Source organism: Balaenoptera physalus, assembly GCF_965194825.1.
Source record: "Balaenoptera physalus genome assembly, chromosome: 15".
In the NCBI taxonomy this organism is placed as follows: Eukaryota; Metazoa; Chordata; class Mammalia; order Artiodactyla; family Balaenopteridae; genus Balaenoptera; species Balaenoptera physalus.
The window spans coordinates 17549278-17567531 of record NC_138894.1 but is presented as its reverse complement, the minus strand read 5'-3'; the positions used below and the strand labels follow the sequence as shown (position 1 = coordinate 17567531).

The following is an 18254-nucleotide window of genomic DNA, read 5'->3' as shown; positions in this document are numbered from 1 at the left end:
AAGTGCTTCTCTCCAATCCCCGCATTTTACTGGTAAGAAAAAAAAAAACTAAGCGGGGTGACTTGTTCAAGTTTATGAAGCTAGTGGAAGAATTGAAAGAAACCTAGACCAGCAAATACACACTTCTGCACACTACCCAGCCTCCGGCATTTCTGTCCTTAATTCTGGAGGCTGCAAAGGTATGTTAAAATCGCTCAAGAAGATAAGAGAATTTATTTCAAAAATCCCACAAAAGGAAATAATTTTCCCAGTGTATTTCCATGTATACTACTCATGGTTAATAATAGCTGATGTATCAGCCCCCAACCTTATACTTAGGAGGCTCACAGTCAGGTAGGAGAGAGAAAACAGACAAATTTTAAGGGAAGTTAAAAAACAGAAAGGTGCCAGTAAGAAGTTGGGATTAAGTGCTCAGTTCAGAAGAGGGAGAAATGCCTTCCTGCCTGGGGATTGTATCAGGAGCCCCCCGTGGAGGGAGAGCTAGTGTCACAGGCACCAGCAAAGTTTCAACCACGACGGATACTCTGACATCATCAAAAAGTCAAAGAAGGTGTCACTCCTCTCACCATATAGCAGGGCCCACCTCGACACCTCCTCCTCGGGAGAAGCAGCAGAGCCCTGGGTCTAATGGGAGGTAGCCTGCAACTCACCGGCTCCAAAGGCAAAGAAAAAGTCTTTGTCAGGGAACTCCTCCAAAAGGGCCTTCACCCGCTTCCCCATTCTCTCGTTCCGCTTGTAGATAAGCTCCCGGCGGAAGTAGCTGTCGATCTCCTGAGCAGTGACGCGCTCCTGAGGTGGTAGCGTGGCATTAATAAAATTGGGAACCTCCACCAAAATAAAGAGAAAAAAAATTAAGGGCAACAGAGTTATGAACAAAGCTGTTTAATTTGAGCATCAAATCACCCAGCCCAGAGAGTTAAGACGCTGTCAAGAAAAAGGTAAAAAGTGACACACCATTCTGGGATCCTCCTGCCGGCTATTTTTCCAGACAGTAATATCATTCTCTGTAACCCAAGTGAAAAAATATTAAATGAAGTGCCCTGAAAGAACTCTTCGGCTATGTCAAACAGTATTTCTGTTCCATTTAAATGATTCTATTTGGGGAATTCCCTGGCGGTCCAGTGGTCAGGACTCCTGGCTTCCACTGCAGGGGGCACAGGTTCGATCCCTGGTTGGGGAACTAAGATCCTGAAAGCCACACGGGCAGCCAAAAAAAAAAAAAAGAAAAAGATTCTGTTTGATGCCACGTGTTTCTATAAGGAAACCATTTCTGTGCATAGCACGTCACAGTTGTGTTTTTTTTTAATTGAAGTATAGTTGATTTACAACATTGTGTTAGTTTCAGGTGTACAGCAAAGTGATTCAGCTATACATACAGTTTTTTTCCAATTCTTTTCCAATATAGGTTGTTACAAGATCTTGAATACAGTTCCTTGTGCTATACAGTAAATCATTGTTGTTTCTCTAATTATGTTTAGTAGTTTGTATCTGTTAATCCCAAACTCCTAATTTATCCCTCCCTTCCCTCTTTTCCCTTTGGTAAGCATAAGTTTGTTTTCTATGTCTCTGAGTCTGTTTCTGTTTTGTAAATAAGTTCATTGGTATTATTTTTTTAGATTTCACATATAAGTGATATCATACATTCATCCTTCTCTGTCTGGCTTACTTCACTTAGTATGATAATCTCTAGGTCCAGCCATATTGCTGCAAATGGCATTATTTCATTCTTTTTTATGGCCAAGTAATATTCCATTATATATATATATATATACCACATCTTCTTTATCCATTCATCTGTCAGTGGACACTTGGGATGCTTCCACAGCACATCCATAGTTTTAACTTGTTTGATTCACACATGATTTTTTCATAAAAATAATTTTACACAATTAAATACTTTAGAATCAACCATTATGATTCAATTACCAAATACATCGAACTTCTATAGACATTCAACTGTTTTATAAATTGCTTATCTTCACATTTTCATTATTTCTCCAATTCCCATTTCTCCCTCTCGCTCTCTCCACTGTTCTTTGCCCTACTGGTGAATATTTCACCTGATTCCAGTGCACATCTTAGCCAGTTTCAGTATTTTGGCTAACAACAGGGTGCTAATGCACCAAAACTGTGACAATCAGGGGTGGTTTTTGCAACACAGTAGCTGTAGGCGAAGCTGACACGTTGCATTGGTTCTCTCCCCAGCCCCAAACCTCGGCCTCCCCCCACCGCTCCCTCTCCTGCTCCCTGGCATTTAACAAGGTTAACCATTACCCTAGTCAAATACAGAGTAGGATATGTACCCGCCTCCTTCTCCTACTTCCAGTACCCTCCAAAAGACCTTTTGAAAATCTTCACACTCTGTAATGTAGACATCAATTTCCATTTTCTGGATAACCAGCTCTCCTTCTGTTATTTCCTTGAAATGATATTCTTTCATTTTCAAGTCAAGAGCCTTCATCTTCTCCTTTGTCATCTTTTTTTTTGATCATGTCATTTATGTAAGATCCTTCTCTCCGTTTCCCAAAATCTCTTCTCTTCCACACAGCAGTGCCTTTCCACCAGCAGCCTCTCCACGCAGGCAGCCCCAAACGTGCAAGGTGACCTCCCCCTGCCATCCTGCTCCACCTTCTAAATGCCAGACATGCCCTACGACCTGCACCACTCGGCCACGTGCCTGGCCCTCATTCCACAATGGCAGGCACATTCCCCATACCCAACACCACCCGCAGGGGCCCCGTGAACAGGACAGGCGTGGAGGAGCCACAGGAGAGGAACGCATAAGACAGCTGTCCCCAAACAGCTCTGTCAGCCGTGCCATCTGCCCATATAACTAACTCCCAAGCACCTCCCAACCCATGTTAACTTTTATCTGCCACGTCAAATTTTAATTTCCCAACTGATCTTCACCCTTCTCCCCACTTCCCCACCCAGGGTGTACGTAAGAATGATCACCACCGTAAACTCTGCTATGCCGTTTTTAGTGTATTTCTTCTTTTCCACTTCCTCTTGCTTGCTCTGCCTTGGTTTTACTTCCTCCCTCTCTAGACTTTCTGGAAAGTTCCTTTTATCTTTTGATATTTGCAGGGTGAGTCCCTCTCCCTGGGACATTCCTTTTTCACCTCTTGTACTCACTCACATGTCCTATGACAGGGTCCCCGGATCTACCAGACCTGGACAGCATCCCTCACACCCACCAGCTCCCTCCTCTCTCTTTCCCAGTGTCCTGAAGGTGGGCGAGACAACACGCTCCCCCATCTCAGAAGCTCAGCTGGACTCGCCACTTCCACGTGATCTTAGTGGGGAAGGGAAGGAAGCCAGGGTTTGTCCCACAGGAAGCTTGTTGATCGAAGCATAACAAATATCCATCCTACCTCCTGTAGGGAGGCTGCCATCCTCTGAGCCCTGGCCGGCCACTTTCTTCCCCTAGGTGGCCCCCAGGTAAGGCCTGTCCTGTGTCTACACCGGCTGCACCAGTTCGGCCACACTCACTGCAGTGCTGCAGGATGGAATCCATGTCCGGAAATGCTGGCAGCCTCCCCAGCTTCTTATGTGCCCCCCCCGTAAGAATACCATGAACACTTCCCATTGCATCGTGCTCACATGTTTCTGGAAGTCACCGGAAGCTGCAGCCAAAGCTCTGCTCCATCATTTCTCAAAAGTTACCTAAGTCAGCAAGGAGGCTTTCAGACTCAGACCCCTTCTCCTCTCTGAAGGCTGGTTCATGCTGCCTGCTGCCTAAGCCATGGGGCCTGCCGCCAAGTCCCTTGAAGCTTCATCCTTTGACTTCATCTGGGAATTAACTCTGATCAATGCCCCTCTCAGTTCTTTTTTTGTTTTTTTTTAATAAATTTATTTATTTATTTACTTATGGCTGCATTGGGTCTTCGTTGCTGCACGCGGGCTTTCTCTAGTTGCAGCAAGCAGGGGCTACTCTTCGTTGCGGTGCGCAGGCTTCTCATTGCGGTGGCTTCTCTTGTTGTGGAACACGGGCTCTAGGAGTGAGGGCTTCAGTAGCGTGGTGTGTGGGCTCAGTAGTTGTGGCGCATGGGCTTAGTTGCTCCACAGCATGTGGGATCTTCCCGGACCAGGGCTCGAACCTGTGTCCCCTCCATTGGCAGGAGGATTCTTAACCACTGAGCCACCAGGGAAATCCCCCTCTCAGTTCTTAAGTTTCTTAAAGAATGCTTTTGTTAGCTGCAGCATCCCACTCAACACCTACATCTGCCGAATTGTATTTTTAGAGCCCTTCATGACCTCGATCCTCTGTACACAGGATGTCCTAGTGTCGGCAGGTAACGTCCTTATTCTTGCACTTAAATGCACCCTGAGCTGAGCAGGGGATAAGGGCTCTCACCTGGGAGCTGTCATGGCTGAAGATGATGGAACTGAGGTCCCCGCAGTTATAGTGTTTGATGAGGTCCTCTGTTGTGTAGGGGATCTGAAGGCTGCCCGCTCGCAGGCTCTCCTGCTGCAGGAGGGTCTGGTTTAAGGCAAAGATGACCTGAGTGGAGAAAATATAGGTCTCTTTTAAGTCCACTGACACAGCAATCATTAGCTGCCGTCTTATTTCTTTTGTCCATGGTTGGCAATAGCCTCACCTGTGTTCGTTATATAAGGACATGGACCTGCTGCTAAAAAAGGGAATGCAAGTCCCTGGACCGTGTCCAAAGAAAAGGAGGACAGTCCTGCCCAAGTCAGCCCCCATCAGATGACACCTGGGGAAGTGCCTTAAGAGGGACACCGACAATCTGGAACTCTCCCATGAGAGTGTTCAAGAGGTGAGGGTCCCAAAGAGCTGGCTGGGAGGACGTGGGGAGATGGGGCAGGGAGGGACACACAGACAGACACATGAACCAACAGGTTTCAGTTACATCAAGGACTGGACAGGACTGTACACAGTACACACGGGTCTTTTCCAACCATCAGGGTGGCATTTGCCAGCTAATGGATTCATTAGCTCCATGGAATGTTAATGGAAGTTATTGTGGGAAAAAGAGGGGAAATGAAGGCTACACAAAATCAAACAGATTTTTATCTTTATGAACTTTGCCAAGTCTTGACACACTAGAGTGTGCTCTGCTTCTCCCCGAGGAGGGGAGAACGTGCTGGGTTTCCCGAGCTGATTTCAGGCACACATCACAAGAGAAGGGTTAACTGGAACATCTTTGGGGACAATCCAGACTCAAGGAATTTTACAAAGCAGTGAATTCCCCTTGGCACTGGAGAGCTAGGTCAGAGTGGGAAAGGCGGGGATTCTGGCACCTTTCCAGGTGGGAATTGGGACCAGCCACCCTCTACAAGGCTCCTGACAGCACTGTGGCATTTTCCCTCTCATTCGCCCAAGTATGGACACAGACGTATCACCTTTGACAGCTGCCCCAGTAGTCAGTGTATAGGATACTGCCTTTGCTGGAATGTTCCCCCTCTCCCTCTGGCTGAAATGCAGACAGGCGGGACCTGTCTGATCATGAGATCTTCAGTAGGAAATTTTCAGTTCTCTGGAGATAACACATGGCAGGTCTCAAGTCATCAAATGACACTATGCAGCCCCAATCCCCTTCTTTCTCCTCCTCATTCTGAGTGGCAAAGAGCATGGGAGTCTTGTCACCTTGCTTCCCACAGGCCACCGCGCGTGAGCCTGCCTGCCACACACCCCCCTTCCACACCCCTTCCTCCCTGGGTTACTCTGTCCCTGTCAAGGCACCTTAACCAAATGCGGAGGGGGGCAGCTCCCTCTTTGTAAAATGCCCTCCTCTCCTCTCTTCTCTCCACATGCCCCCATCCCTGTCAGAGACACCTCCTCCAGCCTCTCCTGGAGGTCAGCTCCCCAAGGATCTGCAGACCAGCCGCTTCTATCTTGGGACAGGACCCTCTGAGCCATGCTGTGTTCCCACCCTCCCCACCCCTCTGCTGGTGATGTGAGTTGACAGAAGCAGACATATCCATGGGCATGTCTGCAAATTTCAGTCTAAGTGAGGAAACTCATGATGAGCCCCTGGGTTCTAAAGCCATACAGTGAGGACCTATCCACACCACTGGGTGTTGCTAAATGGCTTTCAATCAGCTGGAGGAATGAACCTTTGGAGGGGAGGCGAGGGGGCGTTATGGAAGCACCTCTCAGGTTTGCCATGCCCCAGGCTAAGGCTTCACACGTTCTGTCTCAGTATAACTCATCCAAACCAAGATCCCAGGGTCTGATCGGCTCACAAACACCTGCTTATGCCTTTAGTGTTCTAAAGGCATTCAGGATGAGCCCAGGTTACCTGTTGCTAAGAGACCTTCCTCTAAGAGTTTCCATTGATTCTGGAATGTTTTTTTAAAGTGTTCTTGGTATTTAGAGAAGATTGAGCCACTCATTCTAATAGACTCACCAGTCTGCAAATTGGGGAACACTGTATGGGCCACATTATATGTTAAATAAGAACTTTGTTTATTCAGTCCCCTCTCAACATATTCAAGGGTCACCTGTTGACAAGAAGCTTACAAAGACTTGCTAGGATGTTTGTCTTTGCTTTTGATGATTAAGCTTTAAATAAGTTTGCATACTAAAACTAAGCCAGTAACATTATTTTCTGAGTGCTGACTATGTACCCTGCTAAAGAGTTCGCTTCTGTTCTCATTTAATCCTCTCAACATCCTAAAGTAGTAACTATTGTTAAATCTATTTTAAAGAACAAGGAAATGAGGGGGAAAGAAGTTAAATAATTTGCTTATGGTCACATAGCTTAGTAAACCAAAGTGTCCCCACACAAAGTGTGTGAACCCAAACAGTTCAATACCAGAGCCCGAGATCTTCACCACCATGCTGTTCACGAGGTACGCTGCTACCAAGTAGCGTAACTGACTTTTGTCATATGGTCTAATTTAAATTATTAGTCTTATGCTAAAGACCTAGGAGTCTGAAATTGGGAAGAAGGGAGGGAGGGTTAGAAGAGGGAGGAGAGAGGGAAATGGGGAAGCAGAAAAGGAATCAGAAAGAAAGGCACACTAAAGCTTTTTTTTCACCCAGATAAGAGTAGCACTCACACTACATCTAGAAAACAGAAAATTTTATACAAAAGAAGTTTTAAATTGCCCATAATTTCAACACTCGAGTTATAACTGCTTTTAACAACATGTGGGTATATTTTGAGTATATTTTCTTTCAGTTTATTCTATACCTTTTATACAATTGATTGTATTATACATAATATTTAGTATCCTTAACTGTGTCACCTTGCTGTACAGCAGTAATTAACACAACACTCTAAATCAACTATACTTCAATTTAAAAAAAATTAGTATCCTGCACTTTTTGTCTGACAGTGTAAGTATCTCCTCACATGACAGAGTTCTTAGCCTCACATTGCATGTGATAGGCCATCACTTAGCTAAACTTTCTATTGTGAAATAGTTAGGTCTTCATTTTTTAAAATAAACTATCATGAATAACACCATCAAGAGCATCCGGGAGCAGAAAGTTTTTCCTATTTTCAAATTATTTCCTTGGTATTGATGCCTAACCAGTCAAAAGATTTTTACTTTTCTTTTTTCTAAAAACCTTTTTACTTCTGCTTTTTTTTTTTTAGTAAAAATTTAACTCTCCGTTAAAACACAAATTCAATAAGCATTAAGTGGTAACACAGACAATCTCCCAAAGCCAATTTTATACAGAAGCCCTGCCTCCGGTACAATCTGTACCTCCGAGCTGATGCAGCCCCAGCTGCGTGCCAGGGGAACCGCGCTGCTGCGATTGCACACGCCCACGGTTCCCTCTGCCTGGAAGGCTTCTCCTACCCTCATCCCTATGGCAGACACACACGTGTCCTTTGAAGTAGCAACAGGAGAATCTCCTCCTCGTGAAGCCTCTGTCATTAACTCCCAGGCACAATGAGACTATCTCCTCTTTGCCCAGAGCCTCCTGTGACTATTCGATTACACCGCTAATGGCATTGCCCTAGGTAGCCACCCCAAGGGTAGCAATCGTGTCCTCCTCACCTCTGCATCCTTCCCATCTGGCAAACAGGACATGACATACTGTAAGCATTCAATAAATTTTGACTGAACGAATAAGGTTTAGAAATGACTCTGCCAAAAACTGAAGTCTGAGGCAGGATGGACGCTTAATAAAGGAAGTCCAGCAAAATTTCCCCAGCCAAGCCAAATAGGGAGCATCTCCAGAAAAGCCAGACTCACCAAACTTCTCAGAAAAGTAAACGGGGGGTGGAGGCAGGGGAGGAGTATTAGGCCTAACGTGGGGGGAGTAAATCTTACCCCCAGAGACTCACGTTTTCTTTGAGCTTATCCCTCAGCCAGCTTTGGGAGGTCTGCATTTGGGCTTATTCCTTAAATGCTTGTGCCTACCAAGCCTCCATTCTCTTAAACTCCCATATTCTCCTGGTATAAATCAGGATAGGCTAAGCTCTGTCACAATAACAAATTAAACCTGAAATTTCAATGGCTTAGTAAATGTCTGTAGCTTGCTCACACAAAGTCTGAGTGAGGTAGTGGCCCTTTCATCCATCTAGTCCCTTGGGAATCCAGTTTGGTTTAGCTCGTGACACTCTTCTCCCATCGGTTTCCATGGGAGGCAATAGAGTCAACATGGTAGGCAACCTACAGTTCTTAAATGCCTCAGCCTGGAATTCCCACAATTCATTGGTGAGAAGTAGTCACATGGCCTTGCCTAATCCTCAAAGGGGCTGGGAAATGTAGTCTTCCCATTTGCCTAGGAAGAAGTAATGTCCTTGAGACATTAAAATGGTTGACGGGGAGTTTAGTGCATTAAGTTAGTCAAGATATCAGACACGTCCCTATTCAGAATTACACAGAGTCCCTGGTGGAAGAAGAACATCAGAACAGTAACCTGGCCAATGGTGCTCATCCTGAAGGTTCCCTGGCAGCCTGTGGTCCTCAAGCAACAGAAGATCTGGGGACAGCAGAGGCTGGGGATGGGCGTGGGGGGAAGCGCAAGATAGGGAGCAAAAAGCCAGTCGTAATCCTGGGTTGGCCTAGAATTCTGGAAATTGAGTGGTTGGCCAACCAAGCATCATCAAGAATGAGAGAGTGTAATGGATCTGAAAGGTGTCATGAAAGGTCATTCTTGAGTCAACTAATAAAGAACAGAATCACAGCAAGTACAGTGCTAAATATTCCTGAAGTTCATTCATTCTTCTTCCATTCATTAATTCAGCCAATAAATTGTTATTGGTGCCTACTGATCCAAGCACTGAAGATACAGTAATGAACAAGAAAGACAAGATCCTTGCCATCCTAGGGTTTTCATTTTACCTGTAAGTGCGGGAGGTGATGTCAAGAAGAAGAGGAGGAGGAGGAGGGGGCTGGTGTATCACAGAAAGACATCACCCTCCCAGAGGCAGTGGCCCAAAGTTAAACTTTCACTCTATGATTTCAGGCTTGCTAGGACAGCCCATCCACAAGCAAATCAAAACCCTTCCCAGATTAGCCCTTTGCTGCTTTGCCTTGGCAGGAAGGAGGTCCTTCCTTGTGGCACCCAGCAACTCTGAGGAGGCCATACTACAAATACATGTCTTTTAAGGAAGTGTGAACAGTGAACTGTGCATGTGTCTGAGTTGGTGCTAAGTCTTTCTTTTTTTCCTAAAAAACCACAGAAACGCCCTTTTTAAATCTCTAACAAAACTTCCTATACTCACCGAGTCTTTTCTTCTAGAGCTGCTACAACCTTCTAACTATTAAGCTTGGAGGCTTTAATCCTGTGCTTATTTATAGCCTAACTACTTCTGAGAGGCCTTAAGCATCTTGCAGATGAAAAGCCAGCACCGGATAAGCCACTGACCACTCTGCCTCAAGTGCCCACCTAAGAGATTTGGCGGAAGGGTTGGGTTTTCTTGGCTGGAAAGAGCAAGGATCCCAGCCCACAGTGCTCCCCGGAAGATCCTGAGCACCAAACACAGGGCTCATTATCTGTTCCATGAAACGCATTCTGTGAAAGCCAAAGGAAGGCTCAGAGAAGCACCTGAAGGGACAGTTTGGCCCAGGTGTTCCTAGAAGGCAGCCACCCCAACTCCTCCCTCCGTGGCTGAGCAGGGACCTGGGCAAGCCTCTGGTGCAGTTTATGTTTAACGGAGCAAAGCTCTATTGACACAAACTAGACTCCTGGGAGAAAGACCAAACATGGTTTCCTGAGGAAGAAGTCTCTGAGTGAGGCCCAGGGTTTCCTTGGAGCCTAACACACCCAGTGCCTCTGAGCCCTTGTTAGCTACCATTTTCACCACCACACAGTCAAGGAGGTGAGTCTCTGCCTCCTCCAAACAGCAGCCCTTTATCACCTCTGCTGCCCAGACCTCGGCTCAATGTCCACTCCTGGGGCCACCAGAGCTCTGTCCAACCAGGGGCAGGGCCGCGGAGGCACTGCTGGAGGTGCCTTCCTTGCCGCAAACCCCTGGTGCAAAGCAAGGGTGGCCATTTGTGTCTGCCCCTGAGTAGAGGAGGTCACCACCCCAATGTCCCTGCAGGAAGTCTCCACGTCTTAAGGAAGAGGACACAGAGCACATGACGGCTGCACGAAAACAATACACAGCCCCAAAGTCACCCCAGCTAAAGCCACTAAGGGCCAGACCCAGCTTCCTCAGAAACCTACAGGGGCCCCTCCAAAGGATTATCAACTGTCAATCGTCCTTATGTAGTTTACTCTCCTTGCTGTGCTTGGCAAATTCTGGGCCAGTCTAACAAATGTGGGGTTCCAGGATGTGACTCACAGAGAAGCAAATTCCTAAGAAACAACTCTGTTTGGCTAAGTTAACCCCAGAGGCATCTTCCAGGAAGTTCATCCTGATGGGCGTTGTCAATGACCTAACCTCCTACGTTGCGGGATCAGTAACAGGTGATCGTAGGTGGGGCACAAGGACTGTTCCGAGACAGCCAGAAAGCCCAGGTGTACTGGACAGCACGTCCAGCCGGGGGCCAGGGGCAGGCAACCGTGAAAGGGAGCCAGGGCAAAGGAGCAGGCACGGGGTCCCAGCCGAGGGTCCCTGGCCATGCATGCTGCCCCACACCTCCTCCCCAGTCAACTCCCCACTGCCCACTACCCCTTGTATCCAGTCAATTCCTTTCTTTGGAGTTTCTGCTAACATTTTCTCACATGTTGCACTGGTTGCTAAGATAGCTAGGACTATCTTAACAAACTGTAATTTAAACAACAGAAACATATTGTCTCACAGTTCTGGAAGCTGGAAGTCCAGAATCAAGGTGTTAGTGGTGTCATGCTCGCTCTGAAGGTGTTAGAGAGGTTAGGTTCTAGGCCTCTCTCCTAGCTTCTGGTATTTTCTTGGCTTGTGACAGCATAACTCCAATATTTACATGGCGTTTTCCCTTGTGTGTCTCTCTGTGTCTTAATTTCCTCTTTTTATAAGGACACAGTCATATTGGATTAGTACCCACCCCAATGATCTCACCTTAACTTGATCATCTGCAAAGACCCTACTTCCAAATAAGGTCTCGGTCACAGGTCCTGGGGATTAGTATTTCAGTGTAAGAATTTAAGGACACACACACAAAAAAAGAATTTGAGGACAAAGTCTACTCATAAAGCATATCAATCTCAGCTCTACCCTCTTTTTAATAGTTAATATGGGGCTTCCCTGGTGGTACAGTGGTTAAGAATCCACTTGCCAATGCAGGGGACACGGGTTCGAGCCCTGGTCCGGAGAGATCCCACGTGCCGCGGAGCAACTATGCCCATGCGCCACAATTACTGAGCCTGCGCTCTAGAGCCCACGAGCCACAACTACTGAAGCCCACGCGCCTAGAGCCTGTGCTCCGCAACAAGAGAAGCCACCGCAATGAGAAGCCCGCACACCGCAACGAAGAGTAGCCCCCGCTTGCCGCAACTAGAGAAAGCCCACGCGAAGCAACAAAGACCCAATGCAGCCAAAAAATAACTAAATTAAGTAAATAACTTTTTAAAAAGATAGTTAATATGCATATGGTAAAAATTTCAAACAGTACAAAGAAATGAATCTCCCTCCCATTCCTGTTCCCCAATCACCCTCTCTAAAAGTAATCACTGCTGCTAGTGTCTTGAATCTCTTTCCAAGGATAGTCTCTGCATGTAAAAACAGACACATAGATACACAGACAGACAGACAGATAATAGATAGGTAGATAGATAGATAGATAGATAGATAGATAGATAGATAGATAGATAGATAATAGATAGATAGATAGAAAGAAGCAGAGATATCACCTCCACTTTTTTTGGTTTTGTTTTTGTTTTTGCTCCTTTGGCCTTTAAGCAGTCAAATAAAAACCTTTCCATAAATAAATACTGAAGCTATACATTACAATGTAATGTAAAACAATCAAGGAATAAAAAGCCAGGTCTTGGCAAACAGAGATAACTTCCATTGTTTTTGAAGTAAATGCAGGCTGAGACTTTCTATCCACAAGGTAAAATCAATGACTAAGGCAAATCATAGAAAAGGAAAAGGGAAATTTCTGACAGCAAGAAGGGACAAAATGAAGGTTTCCTACGCCTTTCCAGTGAGAAAGCAGGTTGGATACAGGAAGCCCCTTGGAGGCATCCCAGAGATGACCCCGCTGCCCCTAATCCAAAGATGTCCTGGGACCTCTGCTCTGGGCTCAGGCTGACTCAGGCAGATCCCAAGGAGAAATCCAGGCAGAAGTCTACAGTTGAAGATTTCATACAATCCTGCAAAGATTCAGGTTCATTTCTCCAAGATCTCAGATGAGCCTCCCCTTCCAAACACCCGGATGGTTTGGTTTTCCCAGAAACCTCCTAAGCCAATTTTTTTCCAAAACACAGATTATAACTCATTATCCATCACATCATCATGGACATAAATCTTAGCAGGCCTCACGCACCGCTCTGCAGCTTGTTCATCTCCTTTCCCCCGGGCATCAGTCCACACGGTGCATCCGGGGCTGCTCCATGCTTCCTAACAGCTGCACATAAACCAGGACAAGCACGTGCACTAGCCCCCTTGGAGGGGTCGCTTCTGTAATGACAGCTCTGCTAGTGTGAAGCACCGCCTACATTCCCCCCCCCCCCCAGGTGACTCCGACATGCAGGCGGGGCTGGGAGCGATTGATTGAATTCAGTCAGGGTCAGAGCTCTAAGAACCTCAAGAGATGAATACCGACCACATTCAACTCTTTCAAATATGAAATGTCTTCCGAGAGCTGCAGTGAGTTACTGGCTCAGTCCTCCGACCCTGACTGACAGTTCTCCGCACCATAGTTTTCAGAGTCTGACTCATATCCTCACAAGGAAGGATGTGGGCTACAAGGGTGTTGGTGGATGGGGCCAGCATGCTCCTGAAACAGTACCGTTTCTACGGTTTTTCCACAAACATAAGCCGTTCTGTGCACTCAACTAACTAGAAACCTCCATTTAAAACATTATTTCAGAAGAAATCCACATTCTGCCTTCTTCAGTCAGGCTTTGGGAATGCACCAGGAAGCTCCAAGAATTCCTCTCTAACGCCTTCTATATGGTTGCCACCTTGCCAAGCTACTGTGCTGCCGTAGCAACAACCAATTCTCTTAAAGGAAAACTGCTGGGTAACAGACACCTTCACACAGGTCCTTGTCACTCACTGTCAATCTGTTAACAGCACCTGAGGGCAAAGCAAGACGCATTAGAGAAGAGAGGATGAGAGGTGGAGGTGGTGGAATATTAGAGCTCTGAGCGCCTGGAGGGGACAACAAAGGGATAAGCAGGATGTATTTACAATAATAGTAGTAGCAATAATGATAATAACAGCAGCAGCAAGCCCTCCCCCACCCTGCAGTCAGCCGTCCTCCGGGAGGTGGAACTGCATTCGGGGAGGAAGATGGGGCCCCTGCCCTGAGGCATGGCTGTTGGCAGGGGGACAGGACAAAAGGGCCTGTGATGGCAACAGGTCACAGAGGGCAGTAAAGGATAAACATGAACACTCAGTGGGAGCTCAGGCCCAGGTGAAGACCCCAGAGAGAAACCATCACAGTCACTTCCTCACCCCAGAACTATAGTTTGGTCCTCCACATCAAAAAAAAAAAAAAAAGGTGACGCCAAGAGCCTCCAAGACCTTAGAGCAAACCAGGCTACTTCCCTTGAAACCTGTAAAGATTTCTGTCCTCAACCACGCAAAATAGCAGCTTTGCCTAAAGCTTTGCCACAAGCCATTCTTGCTATCTTCAGGGTGTCCCCCTTGGGCTCATAGGAAGACTTCTGACCTGTTGGGAAAAACTCATTTACCTCTTGAGGCCACCAGGGGAGGGTCCCAGCAGAATCCAGGGCATCCCAGCTGGGGATACAGTAGATAGGCCTGTGTCTACAGCAGAGGGCGAGCAGAGCCCAGTGGAAGCCTCTGCAAGGAGATGGGCTCAGAGTGCTTCTGAATGGGTCCTGCAAAACCTTTGTTGTTCTCCAAGCCTCACCTAGAAAATGCATTGTATTTGGAAGGACTCAGGGCCACAGAAGCCACCAGTGGGGGACTTGCCTCCTTGGAGAGGTTCCCAGTGGTCTCCAGAGTGTGCCAAGCTCTACTTTTTGAACACCTGTTACCCCAAGTCAGGTGCTCTGCTCTATTGTGAGACATTTTTAACTATTAGAAAGTCCTTCCTTCTTTTTGAGCTCCCTGTCTCGCCATGACTGCCATGTACTCATTCTTGTATGTATCAACACAGTGTGTGTTTCCACACATGCATAATTTGTTAGCAGCCATCAAAAGAGAAAACGTACATGTCCCACTTCTAGGAATCACTCCTATAGAAATACAAGCACAAGTGTGTAATAAATATGCTAGTGTCGCCAGTGAATTTAAGGTTCTTTCTTCATCGTGAAAGAATTCGAAGACGAAGTGATGGGTAAGAATCAGATTTATTTAGAGAGAAATACACTCCACAGACAGAGTGTGCACTATCTCAGAAGGCGAGAGGCCTTGGGAGAAACACACTCCAAAGACGGAGTGTGGGTCATCGAAAGGCAAGAAGCAAGAGGCCTCGAAATATGGGGTGGTTAGTTTTTATGGGCTGGGTAATTTCATAGGCTAATGAGTGGGAGGATTATTCCAACTATTTGGGGGAAGGGGCGAGGATTTCCAGGAATTGGGCCACAGCCCACTTTTTAGCCTTTTATGCTGGGCCTCAAAACTGTCATGGCGCCTGTGGGTGTGTCATTTAGCATATGCTAATGTATTACAATGAGCATATAATGAGGCTCAAGGTCCACTGGAAGTCAAATCTTCCGCCATCTTGGACCCAGTTGGTTCTCACTAGTTTTCATCATGTCCTATGGCTATGTCATTCTTTTAAAGGTTGTGCCCTGCCCCTTTCCCTCCTGTTTCATTAAGGCACAAGGATGTTCCCTGGGGAACTGTAACAGAGCTCTCCCTGACACTGGGACAGTTCAATCAAAATTGGAATGACCCAAGAGGAAGAAGATATGGAGATATATGTATATGTATAGCTGATTCACTTTGTTATAAAGCAGAAACTAACACCCCACTGTAAAGCAATTATACTCCAATAAAGATGTGGAAAAAAAAAATTTTTGAATGACCCTTCTTCTTTGTAAAAACACCAAATGGCGTATGACGCCGGTGCTGCGGGAGGGCCCAGAGGTCCCTGGGGGCCCTGGAATGGGAGGCCCCGGTGACTTCCGCGGAAGCTTTGGCAGCGGCGTCCGGGGTCAGGGTCACAGCCAGGGTCGGGGCCACAGAGCACATGGAGGCAAGGCTGAGGACGAGGAGTGCCTCCCCATCACCAAGCTGGGCCACCTGGTTAGGGACCTGAAAATCAAGTCCCTGGAGGAGAGCTATCTCTTCCCTCTGCCCATCAAGGAATCTGAGATCACTGACTTTTTCCTAGAAACATCCCTCAAGCAGGAGGTTTTCAAGATTATGCCTGTGCAAAAGCAGACCCGTGCTGGGCAGCAGACCAGGTTCAAGGCATTTGTCGCCATTGGGGATTACAACGGACATGTCGGTTTGGGTGTCAAGTGCTCTAAGCAGATAGCCAGTGCCATCCATGGGGCCACCATTCTGGCCAAGCTCTCCATCATGGCCATGCGGCGAGGCTACTGGGGGATAAGATCAGCAAGCCCCATACTGTAACTTGCAAGGTGACTGGCCGCTGTGGCTCTGTGCTGATGTGCCTTATCCTTGGTCCCAGGGGTACTGGCATCTTCTCAGCCCCTGTGCCCAAGATGCTACTGATGATGGCTGGAATTGACGACTGCTACACCTCTGCCAGGGGCTGCACTGCCACCCTGGGCAACTTTGCCAAGGCCACTTTTGATGCCATTTCCAAGACCTACAGTTATCTCACTCCTGATCTCTGGAAAGAGACAGCGTTCACCAAGTCTCCGTATCAGGAATTCACTGACGATGTTTTAAAGACCCACACCAGAGTTTCCATGCAGAGGACCCAGGCTCCAGCTGTAGCCACCACATAGTTTTATATGAGAAAAATAAAGTGAATGAAGCTGTAAAAAAAAATTGGAATGACCACATAGAGAGGATTCTTGCCCCCAACAGGGCGGGAGACTGGATGTGATGACCTCAGATGGTCATCTACTTATAAGTCCTTGAGTTGCTCCATCTCAGGAAGCGAGGGGAGCAGACGCCCTGGTCTCACTTTCTGTCCTCTCTGCCTCCCTTGTTTCTCCCCCCATCAGCACAGGCCTTGAGGCTCCATGGAGCCTTCCATGTCTGTTAATTAATGGCCCTCACCCAGATCACTGTGTCAGGTCAATTTCCACCACTGGGGAAAAAAATCCACAAAACCATCCTCTTATGTCAGACTTTCTTCTCCTGCTAGGTGTTCCAGAAGTGTCAAATCACTGTGCTCCCTCCTCCCCCAACCCTCTACACAAACCACAGCCCCTGAAGAGACAGCCCTACATATGATGTGATTCTGCCTGTCCCCTCCCTCCCCAGGCCATGCCAGTTACACCTGGGTGGACATCTGACTCAATGGTATAGCACTGGCTGAGCCATGAGATTTACACCCAAAGAGTACATCTACCCCACAGAATAGACTCAAAAAATCATCCACAAGCAGAAAATACTCACCTCCAGGCCAAAAAGCAATTGTTTTGTTTCAAGTCTCTTCATCTGCATTAGTTGAGATTGTATGAGGGGTAAGAGACAGCAAGAAAGGAAGAACTAGTGGAAATTATTGCAGTTATGATAAAGCTCCAATTAGCATGAAGTTTCTAACAGTGCAAAGACTTAAAGGGACTTACTTTTCCCCTTCGAAAACACAGCTAGATAGACAGATTTCTGCTTTCACTTTAGTGTTTGTCTTTTATTATACTGTCTTTTAGAAAAAAAATTATCAGTCCACCCAAAACCATGTCTTGTCAGCTGAATACTCTTACCCTTCCCTCCAATGACACATACTCACCCCATCTGCACTGTCTTCTGAACAGTTGTGTTCACTGGAAGAAGTAACAAGCTTATTACCTGACAGTTTAATTCAGTGTTCAAATGCCACCCTTCCTTCCCCGCTCTCCCCACCATGTCTCCCTTTCCACTCCCCCCTTGCTTCCCCACATCCCCTCTTCTCTCTCCCTTTCTTTCTGGGCTTGTGGAAAGAATCCATTAAACTCTCTGTCCAACACGTGCAGCAGACTTCTTTCTCTTTCCCGAGACTTCTTCAGCTGTGGGGAGACCCAGGTCCCAGTTGGGGCATTGTTGTGGGAGCCCACAGGCTGAAGGGGCGGGGGAGGGGGCTGGGGTCTGGCAGATGCCTTTTTTGTAGAAGATAAAGCCCCCCCCCCCCATCGAGCCTCTCCACTTTCCAGCACTTTCATCGCCCTCCGATCAAAGGGCTGCTCTGAATATGAAAGGCACCACCCATTATGCGGCTCCCGTCAGCCCCACCTCACCACCCCCCAGCCGCCCAGCTCTCAAACAAAGCCCCTGGCATCTGTTCAGGCGCAGCCCTCACCTTCTGGGGCGTTGGGTTGTTGCGTTTTCTTTTTTTCTTAGTTCACTTTTGAGAGCCATTCGGTCCCTTGAAGTATAGTTGGGGAGCAGAGGGGAAGATCTCTCTCATCCTCAGAACATTCCGCCCGCATAATTTTTCAAGACACCTTGAGGATTTCTGGTCCTTGCCTCTCCCACCTCACCTGGGTATCCAGGCAGTCAGGACGTCCCCCTCAAGCTCATTTGTTTCCCCCTTTCCCAGCCACTCTTAAAAATCGCTTCTACTTCTTTACCTGAAAGGGGACTATGCTCTTGGAAGAGTCTAGACCGACCCCTCATGGCAAGACGACGGAGAAG

General features: G+C 47.1%; 1 protein-coding gene and 1 pseudogene across 2 annotated transcripts in view; one reads left to right on the top strand and one right to left on the bottom strand.

Moving 5' to 3' along the window:
- Positions 1 to 18254, bottom strand: part of TRABD2A (TraB domain containing 2A) — a 59844-nt gene that overhangs the window by 10745 nt on the left and 30845 nt on the right. Inside the window, 2 exon segments of the mRNA XM_082425942.1 lie at positions 651 to 825; positions 4358 to 4504. Of these exon segments, the coding sequence (XP_082282068.1) occupies positions 651 to 825; positions 4358 to 4504 (322 nt within the window).
- On the top strand, positions 5926 to 17361 carry LOC309643294 (small ribosomal subunit protein uS5 pseudogene; annotated as a pseudogene). The gene has a single exon. The product of its transcript is annotated as a small ribosomal subunit protein uS5 pseudogene (transcript).